Here is a 12,900-nt window from a genome sequence, read left to right on the forward strand (position 1 = left end):
TAGACAAAATCTGAATTTCCAACAACTTCAACAGATTTCTCTTTTGGTCCAGACTTGACCCTTTTGGGATTCCCTCTCTTTTCCCTGTTGTTCTGAGTGATGTCCATGTAAGAGCCTAAAGTATCAACTTCAGGTTTATGGCAAATCTTTTTAAGCTATTTAGAATGTAGAAAACCCTATTTTAAATACAGAAAGGAACCAGTGTCATTCTGGAATAAGCACATTTGAAAGTAAGTTGTTAATCAGCTGTGGATCAGCTCATATTAACTCCTGGACAGGCAATCTAATGGAAATATATGAAGACTGATTTTATCTAATTTTTACCTTACCCACTAACAGACATTTACTGCAAGCACTACATTTACATTCAGATTTCAGATTTGTAACATATCTGACTTAGTGGTAATAAAATTGGATTCTGTATCTACTCACAATGAATATGCAGCACAACACTTCAAGAGTAACTCAACCAGAAAGTCTCTGGCATCTTAACTCCTCAGAAAACACGAATGGTCAAACAGGGAAGGCAAACAGCTTGAAGCAAAGGCCACAAATGATCTGTTTTGGATCCATCAGATATAGTGCCAATATTAATCAAGGACAGAAAAAATATATTTGCCTCTTTAGCTTGTTGTACTTTGAATGATGGCACAAAGCACTGACAGTAGTAGGTAAGAAGTGTTTCACTTTGACCGATCTTCTCTTTGTTCTTGATATAACAGGTTGCTACAGAGTACCTTGTACTTTTAAAAATTAATACCAAACTTTTGAGACAGGTAGATATCAAGAAGTGGTGGATCAGCTTTCAGAGATATTTAATTTTTATGAGAGAATATTTTCTTTCATAAGTGCTGGAAAACAGCACTGTTTTATCAGGGCTTTTAATAGAAGAAGCTTTTAACAGCTGTAGAAGTTAACATTCAAGTAAACACTTGAAACTAAGAACATCCTTGCACTCAAAGCAACAGAAATACAAGTGCTGTACTAATGAAGTGCCCTAGTGCATATAAAAGAACAATTTAGTAAGACTTGCTTCAAAAGAAAGTTCAGTCCTTACATTTTTGTAAAGTATGCAATGTTTATAACCAATACTCTGCTGGTACTTGTAGTGACTTCACTTTATTACAAGGTCACTAAAAATGTCATATTGATCTAAACTCACATATGCACAGGAATCACATGATATAGTACATAAAATAAGAAATCAAGTTTTACAAACTCTTGCAGTTATGTTTGGTTTTTAGGGTGACCGTACAAATATTAAAAAAATATAATGTTTTCATTGTTCCCATTTACTTCTCAGAGCAGAAAGTTGATTGAAGAAAGAAAATAATTACGAGACAGTAATCCATTAGACCTCATTGCATGAAGTTAAAAAACCTCTTAATCCACTGAAGTTTCTCATATTGTTTTGAAAACACCTGAAAGTTTACATTGTTTCCTCAGTTTCTGCCATAGTTATTGAAAGCATGGGCAGTGATTCAAGCCTTTCAGATTAGAACTGCTCTTCACCCCAACAGCAGCCTTTCCAAGATTATCAGTGTGCTACCTTACCCCACCAGAAGCCCCAGCCTCTCCCCCAGCTTTATTTGTCCCAGATGACCACTGATGTGCTAGCACATCTGCTGGCCCAAACCAGCAGCCATCACAGCAGCAGTTTTGCAGAAGGTGCCTCTACAGTGAAATTTAATTAGGAAAATGTCAGTGTGAGAAGAGCTGCATTTCATTATGAGATGTACACACTGAAATGCGGAGGTCCAAATGCCACAACTGGGCAAACAGAGCCCAATTAAAGAATGTGCAAGCACAGCTGGATCAACAGTATTGATGTGGTTAAAATTGCACAATCCAGGCTATTATTTTATCCATGATGGAGCATCTCTCAAATTGTGTCCATTTCTCAAACTTTTTCAGATGAAAACCCAGAGATACTATCTCTAATAATGAAATACATCTACAATTTAGTCCTAGTTAGTCACTGCTTTTCAAGACCGAACTTAAGTCACCACTCCTATACATTAGGTTACCTTCACGTAGCATATTTGAAGTGACAATACAAAGGGGTTTTAACATCACTCAGGCTTTCTCAGCAGTACTGGTAAGAATATCCCAGACTTCTTAGATGACCTCTGGGTGCTAGGGAAAACAAAGAAAACCACTAGCATGTTTTGCAGTAACAAAGCCCTTGCACAAGTGCTCCAGCTAACACTCCAGTTCCCTCACAGGTATTTACAGATGTTCCTGGAACTCTTATTGTTTACATACAAAAGCAACTAGTCCTCCACCAAATTGGATGAGGCAGCTTCACAATTTCTCCTTTAGCTTTATCATAAAACTTTACTATAGTAAGAAAGTACTATCTTTGTATAAAATGGTCAGCTACATATAATCAAATTTATATTTTTCAGCACTGCTATTTCCTCTGTGCAACTGTATTTGTAACTGCTAATTTTTAGCGTTGCTCCTTGACTGCTGCCTCCGCTGAAGCTAAAGCACTTTTCATTTTAAGCTGAAGACATTCACATAAGCATATTCTGTCCTCATTTTCATAAAACAAAATAATTCAACTGTGGCTACTTACACTGTACACAAACTGGTCTAAGTTGAAAACGAAAAGCTATCCTTCTATGAAAGTTGAACACACATATGTCCCTGCTGGAGTATGAACTCCACATACAGCTCCTCATTTACTGCCAAGTACACTCTTGCATCCTCTCATTACTCCAGCCACCAAAGCACATAGCCATATAAAAAACCATCAGCACACATTATTTTATAAGTAAAGAGTCAGTTTATCAACTGGCTACAACTGACATCTTGAGGTGCTATTATCCATGTGTGTTGTTCACAGACCCCACCGTCCAAGTAATCTCAATTCCACCACACTGAAGTGCGATGCTCGACAACACATGCTACATGGTTTTGCATCATGCATGGTCAGAGCCAGCAACATGCAGTAGTTGTCTGATGGCTGAACCAGGCTAGGTTTCCTGGTGACGTCTGTAACCCATGCCCCAGGGAGGCAGACTCTCCTCTGTTGGAGATGGACCTTCACCTGAATCATCCGTTGATACTCCTACCTCATCCAGAGCCTCACACCTATTGTACAGAGGCACTAAGGAGGGTGAGGTGGGAAAGGAGAGCTTCTTGCCTGTTGCACTGAGCAAGGACTTGCCTCCTCTCACCCCTTCCTTCTGACCTACCACCTCCAGCCTGGCAGGGGGAGATTACACAATGCTCTTGATCTCGGTTTCTTTCTGGTCTCTGCTGCTCTGTCAGGAAGGTCAGTTCCTTCCAGAGCACAGTTCTACTGATGTATCTCCTCCTTGGAGTCCCTGATACTTCTTAATCTTTCTATCTCATCTCTTGGAAAACACACTAGGGCAGCTCACTTAGTAAAACTGGAGAGTAGCCTGCTAGACAGACAGAAAATTAGTTTTTACTGAATGTGGTTAATGACTCATTTATTCTATCACCATAAGTATAGAGTGGTTTATGTAAAATAAAAGTGAAGAGATTGTACACTAATTCTAAGATAACTGAACTAGTACACAGCTCCATTGTCTTATCTCCTTGTTGGGACCTAGGATCCTAACCCAAATTGCCAGTAGCTCAGGAGTTTTGCAAAAACCTTTCACTCAGATTGCTTACTCATTAAAACAGTGGGAAATATGTCGAAAGACCAGCTCATGACACTGTTTTCCCTTCAACTTTGTTTATTGATGTACTGAACATGAAAAAGTACAAAGAATCCAAACACAAAAGAAAACATGTACAACCTCTTAAATACCCAACAGAATATATTCTCTATTCCAACAAATGTGAATTAAGTCATACTATACAACTTCAAATAAATACCAGCCTTATATTTTACTAAGTGCTCTGATAAACACTGTAAAGTGAAGCCCAATTTACATGCCTTCTCATCAATGCCGTTAGTCGCTACAGTAGTATACGAAAGAAGCATGTAGCTACTATTTCTCCCACATTGGAAAGTTTGTGATTTCTATGCTATATACAACTTTTAATGCAGAGGATTAGCTTTTACAATCTAAATGCATCTAAGAATGAAGAAGTACTCAGGAAGCCAATTGATTTTTGAATAGCATTGAGTGGGTCAGCATGAAAACTTGCTTATTCACTTTAGCACGCGCTTCACAGTATATTTACTGTACTATACTGAAAATTTTATAACTACAATTTAAAAGAATAAGAACCAAAAACAACTGCAAAGATAGCGTACAACTATGTTATGCATAGAACATTGCTTTTTCTAAGGGGAAGCGTATGAGCATCTCAGTTTATACAAAAAGCAGGACGTAACTACATAGTTGTCAGTGCATCCTGGTGAAGGCATCAAACCCTCAGCTTTTTTTTAAAAATTTAATTATAAGCTAGATGCTAATCAGAAAATATTCTGTATTTGTTTTCCTTAAATTTCTTCAATACATGGTAGAGACTTTTTCTATTTCCCCAAATAGTGATTTAAGCATCATACAAAGTTAAACTTCAATAGCATACAGGTATTTATGGTTTTCATATGAAAAATGTAAGGAAATTTGCTCAAAACATATGTTTATACTTGTTTTGTTTTTTTTACCACAAACATATTTATAAACAAAAATGTTGCATCACCATAAACAGCTGAAGCTAGACTATCTACAGACAAAAATAGCAACAGATCAGATGCACTGTAAATTCAAGTCCTCAGGACAAAAGAAAAAAAAAAGAAAAAAAAAGAAAAAAGTAAAAAATAAAAGAATAAGCAGACATCAAGTAAAAATGTTAATGCCATTTACAAAGAAAAAACTTATACAAAAACATTTAAAGTTGAACATCACTTGGCATGTAACTTAAAAAACAAACTATAACCAAAATTAGCTGAAAGGCTCATAACTTAAGGTCTTATTTACATTACACAAAGCTCAGGTGTTAGCCTTGAACATAACTTTCAAAATACCTCCTAATGTATCCAACTCAGGCCACTTCTGCTGATTTGCTACTGCGCAAACCATTCTCAATGTCTTTTCTTAAGACAAAACAATTCTTCAAACAATAGCAAGTACATCACTAAACACCATGAGCTCTATCTGAAGGGAATTCTTTAGGAAGAACAGATTTTTTTCCCCCATCTCTCAGTATTTTAAGTCTTCTGTTTGCTCTTATATTGTTTTTTTAAATTTTCATTTGTTTCAAAATCACAAATTAAAGTGAGCCACCTATCACTTAATAACCAGGATAATCAATGACTCCACTGATGGTTACAAAAATGAAACCAACAGTGCATCCCATTGACTTCTTAATACAAAGGTCTCAAAAGTAGTTCTACATCATAAATCGTTCTAAATTTTTTCCCAACAACTGCAAATTTCCTGGTAAGTTTTAAAAGCTCACTAGGTGTCATATGAAGAGATTTCTCAAAGTATTCAAGTCAAAATATTTGTTCCAGGACCAGTAAAAAGTTTCTCCAAATTTTTTATTTTTTTATAAAAATAGATGCTTTTTTTAAACCCACATCAAAGAGGCTCTTATCTCTTTGGCAAGGTACTGCTTTACGAAAAGTTCTCCAGTATTCTTACAATAAGCTTTTATAATGTGTTCCCATTCCCCAACCCAAATGAAGATGACAAAATAAATACTGCTTATAACTTTATAAATAAAATGTAAACTTCAGATACTTTTCTTGAACAACAAAACAATAATGCATTACAATGTAAATTAAACACAAAACAGATCAAGAAATGACCAAAAAAATTATAGTATTACACAAAGCCTCGATATTTACTCATAGGTTAAAGGCAGTCATGTATAAAGAAAAAAACTTCTTCCCTTAGCTGAAACATTTTAAAAGGTCCACCTTCTTCAAAGAAGGCAATAGAATACGCATTGTGACAGGTAAAAACCCTGTACCTCTTGTCAATACTCAAACACAAAAGATAGTTAAGAAGTTCTAATTCAAATATTAGCAATAAAAAAATCTCACATATTCTTAGGATGCTAAGTAGTCATTTTATCCCCATTTCCACACTGGCATACAACAAAGGCATTTACTAATTCATAAAGCTTGTTGTAAATTGCCTTTGTTGTATAGTTTTCATGTATTAATGCACTGAGAATAACTTGTTAGGCTTTGTGCGTTTTGTTTGTTTTGAAGGAGACCTGCAATACTCTGTCACCAAGGCGGTATCCATTCAGGCTGGCTATTGCCATAGCTGCCTCGTCGTAGTTTGTCATAGTCACAAATCCAAAACCTTTGCACTTGTTGGTGTTAAAGTCACGGATGACCTTCACATTGGTTACTGCTCCGAAGGGTCCAAACATTTGCCAGAGGATACTCTCATCAGCATCAGGGGCCAAGTTGTACACAAAAATGCACCACCCAGTTCCTGCATGTCCAGGGATATTAATTCCGGCCAAACTGGTCATTCCATCAATGGTCATTGGAGGAAACCTACTAAAGAATAAGGGAAAGCAAAACAGAATCATAATATAGCTGTTCACACAAAATCCCAGCAAAGAAATGTCAAAAATAGAATAAGAAAATGATACAGAGCTTTTCACAGAATGAACATGTTGCTCAGACTAGAAAGTTAAGATCAAAAATATTTTTTGCCCCCTAACTGGGCAAATACTATGTAAAATATATACACAAATAGGGAGAACAGTGTTAGGTATGTCTGAAATGATGTAACATAGGAAATCAAAAGGAAAGCATGCTATAAAACCAGTGAGGATTAGCAAGTCATTTGAAACAGGAATTCTATGGAACTGCTACAAAAGGTTGTCTATTTCATGCAAAATGCACAATCTCAGCTGAAGTCTCAACATGCAAAAATCCAACATAAGTCTTACTGAAAAGTAAGAGTTTGCAAAATACTTCAAAATAATTTGGTTGTTATGAACCAACTAATCCTTTATTACCTCTTTACTCCATAAGCTATGTTGAGCAGATTGTCCAACCTGCAAAATATTTAGCAACATGTTCAGTCTCCAGACTTTTCCACCCTTTAAGATTAAGGAAACTTAGCATATCACTGTCACATCCATTACACTGTAGGGAACCTCATGCAATGTTAAAGTATCACCACCGAAAGAGCTGTGGTACCTTGTTAAACCTGATAGATAGTGAATACAAAACAGATATTCTTGTGTAGTAACCACAACCACATGAAGTTCGTTTTATAAAGTGCACCACTGCCAGAAGTTTAGCCAAAATCACACAGTGACAGAATAAAGTTACAGTCAGTGACCACATTGGTGGAATTTTCCACATTACTAACTTGGTTGAGATGAAGGCTTTCACTGAGGCTTCTGACATGTTTGCTGACACGACTATCAAGACAGATGCGGTATTTTGGACCAGTAGCAGCTGTTGTAACATGAAGTCCAAATAACGATTTTTCATATTCCTACTCCTGGCAATTCCACATTGGGAAGCAGAAGGCTGGTTTGGCTGAGCAGGGATTTTTGGAACCAAGGCAAAAAAAGTAAGTGAAAGGGCAGTGGAGGCAAAGTCAGGGGACATGGAAAGAATACAGAGCTATTGCCTGCCACTGGAGGCAAAAAAATTTGTGTGTCCAAAGCTGAAATGGAGTTGAAACTTGCCAAAAATGTGGGGGACAACAAAAAGACGTCTTTAAATACACCGATCTCAAAGTGCAGTTAAAAAATAATATTGGCCTGTTACTGAATAAGGACACTCACCCCACAAACAGGGACACAAACAACACAGATGTTAATGATTTCTCTGCCTCCACCTTTAACACTGATGATGGACTAAGAGGGTCCCAGTGTCCTGAGCTGGAGGACCATGGCTGTGAGAATGGTGAACAAACCCGAACTTGTGTGGGATTTCCGGCTCCAGCTGGATCCCTACAAAGTTATGGGATCTGATGGAATTCATACAAGAACTAGCTGGTATCTTTGTGAGGTCTCTCTCAATTTTTTTAAGGGCCTTCAGAATATGGAGTTGACTGGAAGCTGGCTAACATTATCCCAATTTTCAGGAAGGATGACTCTGGAAACTACAGGCCTGTCAGTCTCATTTTAATGCCTGGTAAAATTATTCTTCTGGGAAGTACTGGAAAACACAGTCACTGCCAGCATGGCTTCATGAGGCGAAAGTCCTGCTTGTCAAACTTAATTTCCTTTTATGACAGGATAACACACCCAGCTGATCAAGGGAAGCCAGCTGATGTAATTGGCCTTTTGGATTTCAGTAAAGCTTTTGATACTGACTCTCCCAGGATCCTTCTGGACAAAATGTGCAGCACACACACCTAGATAAATGCATCATGTGAAGGGTGAGCAACTGGCTCATGGGTTGGGCACAAAGGGTAGGAGTTAATGGGGTAACATCCGGCTCGTAACTAATGGGGTCACTTATGGGGCTCCACAGGGCTTCATTCCACAGGGCATTTCAGTGCTCTCTCGCATCTTCATAAATTACTTGAAGAACGTATACTAAGTAAGATTGTCGATGACACTAAATTGGGAAGAGCTGTTGACTCCCCTTATGGCAGGGAGGCCCTGCAGAGACACCTTAACAAATTAGAGGGCTGTGCAATCACCAACCACATGACATTTAAAGAGGGCAAGTATCAGATTCTGCTCCTTGGATGGGACAACCCAGGATGTACAGACAGACTCAGGAATGAGACACTGGAGAGCAGCCTCATGGGGAGAGGATTGTCCTGCTCTGCTTTGCTCTGGGGCAGCCTCACCTCCAGTGTAGGGGCAGTTTTGGGTGCCACAATATAAGAAAGACATAAAGCCATTAGAGGAGCCAAAGGAGGCCATGAGGATGGTGAAGACCCTGAGGGGAAGCCATATGAGGAACTGCTGAGGTCACTTGGTCTGTTAAGCCTGGGGAGTCTGAGGGATGGCCTCAACCCACTCCACAGTCTCCTCATGGGTGGAAGAGGAGGGACAGACACTGGTCTCTTCTCCTTGGTCGCCAGCGACAGGACCCGAGAAAATGGCCTGAAGTTGTGTCAGGGGAGGTTTGGGTTGGATATTAGGAAAAGGTTCTTCACCCAGAGGGTGGCTGGGCACTGGAACAGTGCCCTAGGGAAGTGGTCATGTCACCAAGCCTGACAGGGATCAAGAATTATTTGGGCAATACTCTCAGGCACATGTTGTGACGCCTGGGGCAGTCCTATGGAGGGCCAGGAGCTGGACTTGATAATCCTTGTGGGTGTGTTCCAACTCAGGATATTCTATGACTTGGTGATCTTCCAGGATGAAGTGCTTCTAGGATATACACACACACATACATATATATAATTTATAAGATTTCTCCATATGTTTCTTCCCTCACCTTCCCCTAAATATAGTGTGCTACCACAACTCTAAACCCTAGCCAATACTCGAAATATGCAGTGTATACCACTCCTATTACTCTTATTCCTGGAGTCCCTTAAACTGCATCTTCCATAAAATGTCTACCTGGAAGAAGCTCTTGTTTCTTCCTGTCAAATCCCAGACATGTGAAGAGGAGGTTTATTATAGATTCTCTTCAAGACTCAACAAAATATGAGCTTAGGTAAAAAATGCGCACTTGATTTAGTTTTCTACTGAGCACTGATTCTGCAGTGAGCTGGGTTTGCAGAATACACAGAGAAGAAACTACTGAACCCCTAAATGAGCAGGAAAAAGGAAATTGAGAAATGCTTGACTACCATCAATAGACTTAGTGTGAATGACGGAGGTCTATTGTAATTGACAGCTGGGGTGGAGAGTAAGGTGAAGAGTTCTAGAAACACCACCACTCACAGGTCCTTGTTATAGAGCAGTCAGATAAGGACTTAATACAGAAATGGTATCACTTGCATGATTTTTCATCAGTTACCCTGAAGACTTGAAAATATTCTGGAAAAATTCTCAGGGACTTTCACTGGAAAATTTTTGAAGATGCTTTAGGTTATACATCTTATAGAAACTGACAAACAATCATTTAAAGCTGCTATTAAAAGTCCAGCTCAAGTTTTCTCTTAGTAGGAAAAAAGGAAGCATTTTATTGATTCTGTTGCTTTTACTAGTAAAGTTTATGCTGTTTTCCGGCCTCTGTCAACTGTTAACAGAGATGGGGCAACTGCATCAGGTAATCCTGTCTGAAATGTCAACAGATAAGATTTCTTGCACGTGTAACACATGAAAGATCTGAAGCACTGGTGCCACCTCAACTATGTAGTCAGCACCAGATCTGGAATGATGAAACTATGCAAAACAAAAACTTAAAAGACAAGAAAAAATTATTTCCCTTCAGGGTAAAAGATTTAAAATTTGGTAAGACTGTCTTTCAGTGAGGAAGCATTAGCCTGAAAGCCTTGATTTAAAAAAAACACTGTTTGCAGGCTCAGCTTACCTTTTGACCAGTCAGTTAAACCTTTTCTTTCTTCCTTCTACATCAAAAAAAAGTGAGAGGAATTTTTCTCTCCTATTTAGTATAGACTGGTATTACTCAATGCTTTTTGTTACCATTATACCTGTATGTGGGGCCAATTATAGTATCTCTTAAGGTGCTTTCAAGCATACTTTACACTTCGTATCTCAGAAAAAACCAACTGCCAGTGAAATGTAAATAGACATTCATAAAAATACACTTCCGTTTAAAGAAAAATAAATCCCTACCAGTCAAAATTTAAGGTACAAAGCTTTAAGTGGCAGGACAGGGGTAGTCTGTTGAAATTACCTAAGTGCAAAGAAATAGTTCTTATAAAAAAAAAATCCCCAGACCTCTGAAAGCTGGGAGAATTTTTACAAATCTTGATAGACCTACCCAGAGTGTCTGTTAGCCAGCACCTGAGTGAAAGTGAACACAGAGGAGTACCATGGAACATGTGTAATCAGAGGAACTCAAGGAGTCTGCAGGCCAAGACTTGCCAGAACATGCTGAATGTTGTAACACACAGGCTGTTCAACAGCTCACCCATCATCTTATTCCATACAATGCACTTGAGTCCATCCTCCAGTTTCTGCCCCTGTACTCTGTCTATTGAAAAATGGCAAGCCTCCTTTCATGCAATATTCAGAACACTGTTGTAAGGTAACCCTTTTATCACCTAAGAAACAGTAGGAAGATCCATGAAAAAGTATAGAAAATTTGTTATCCCCTCTCTTAGGGCAGATTGCCTAGTCCTCAAAACCTGTGAGACACTCACAGCACATAAGGCTGAAAAGCTGAAGAAAAATTCAGCAATTCTGACAGAACTGCTGTCCATGAATACTTGAATATTCGGCCTATAAGCCAGCCTAGCCAATGAAGAGCTTTTGAAATTTGGTATATTCTCTTTGAAGCAAGCTGTCAACTGGTTTTGTTTCTTGAAAAATAATATAGAAATATTCTTTGAGTGTATCACTGTTTAACACATTCCATTCCACAGGCACATTGTTCAGGGGCAGAGGGAAGAAATGAGCAAAATCACTGAAAAAATTCCAAGGCACTCATGGATGTAGATAATACAGTATTTGTTCACTTTGTTCTCACCATCTACCCTTTCCAATACACTAAATAGCATACGGTATCCATACACTAAATAGTATGGCTGTAGTTTCAACATGATGGGAACATAAATCCCAAAAAACACATGAGGAAAATATGTGAATAATCTTCATTATGAAGGGCTGTAATAAGAAAAGATGAAGTGTGGCACAGAGGACATAGACAACTAACTAGGAAAAAACCCAAAAGCCAGAATGGGAAGGAACAATGTAGGGGTAGGTAAGAGGAAGCTGGGGCATATCATATGGCTAAGAAAAAACATTAAAAGTCCTAGGTCAATGTTAACTGAATCAACTTGCACATCAATCAAGAATAACCTAGGAAATTAAAAGTAATCTTTGAAAAAAAATTTTAGTGACCGAGTAGAACGAAGATGCCACCTTGGTTGAACTAAGTATGCTTATTAGACACTGAAATGCTAACAACAGGATAGCATGCATTTTTGGTTTTAGCTGTCCTGTGGGAGCATAGCTGAAGTTCAACATTCATGTGCTTCCTTCCCACACAGAAGTCACACAAGCAGGAAAGCACAGGAGTGGAGGCAAACAAACAGGCCTGTGGGAACATGCAAGTTTCAGCACAGTTGTGCACATTATTTGACTTACCTAAAACGTTGAGCCTGCTGAGCTAGAGGTGCGGGATACCTTCTGTTTGGAGAATGGTAAAGCTGGGAAAGAATGGCCTGATTGGTTTTTTGGCTTGGATTGTTAGCAAACTTTACAGTGATGGGCTCTGTGGCACCTGGAGGTTTCTGGCCATTCAAACCCTTGATAGCTTCTTCTGCTTCAATTCGCTTGTCAAACCGGATAAACCCGACGCCCCTTGACACCCCTGCACAAGGTGAAAAAAGCATACAGTAATGAATTCACAGACTCCAGAATATTATATGTTACAATTTTATTTGTGTGGCTAATTGCTATGTTAATGGTCAACTGCACATGATAAGTCTGAGCTTAATAGAACTGAGCTTTTGGTTAGAGTAAGAATTTTCTACTGTAATTTCGATTTTAACTTTTAATTTAACTGATGTAAGACACGTTTGTGTAAAAAGTTTCCACTGTTTTCCCTCAACCCTCCAAACAACTTAAACGTAAGTGAGAATTGAGAAACAAAGCAATTTTGGTGAGGATGGAGATGAACCCAAAGCAGTTGCACTGTAACCTCTGGTCAGCTCATGCTACACTGCAGTACCTAAATTCTCAAGAATGCTGTAAATAGCTCAGTTCTCTGCTCTCTAGCAGCAAAAAAATGGCTTTTGTTGTCCTGCAGTATTCCTTGAAGCTCTCTTTAGACCAAACACACTGCAAGGATGATCATATGCACGTACTTGACTGCAATAATGGGAGCTATGGCCATGTTTTAACAGTCAGTGGTTACCTCTAAGCAAAAGACCATAC

General features: G+C 38.6%; 1 protein-coding gene across 17 annotated transcripts in view; it reads right to left on the minus strand.

Annotated features, from left to right (window-relative positions):
* Positions 1–3,698: 3,698 nt before the first annotated feature.
* The window catches only part of ELAVL2 (ELAV like RNA binding protein 2), a 93,350-nt gene continuing 84,148 nt past the window's right edge, over positions 3,699–12,900 (minus strand). For 14 of the 17 annotated variants that reach the window (XM_085043821.1, XM_085043810.1, XM_085043806.1 and 11 more), the window contains 3 exons: positions 12,109–12,334; positions 6,922–6,960; positions 3,699–6,454 (listed from right to left, as the gene is read on the minus strand). In XM_085043821.1, the coding sequence (XP_084899947.1) occupies positions 6,124–6,454; positions 6,922–6,960; positions 12,109–12,334 (596 nt within the window). In that variant the 3' untranslated portion in view covers positions 3,699–6,123. The remainder of the gene's footprint in view (positions 6,455–6,921; positions 6,961–12,108; positions 12,335–12,900) is intronic. The other 3 variants (XM_085043812.1, XM_085043814.1, XM_085043813.1) reach the window with 3 other exon arrangements.

Source organism: Lichenostomus cassidix, chromosome Z, assembly GCF_008360975.1.
Source record: "Lichenostomus cassidix isolate B80296 chromosome Z, HeHo_3.0, whole genome shotgun sequence".
In the NCBI taxonomy this organism is placed as follows: Eukaryota; Metazoa; Chordata; class Aves; order Passeriformes; family Meliphagidae; genus Lichenostomus; species Lichenostomus cassidix.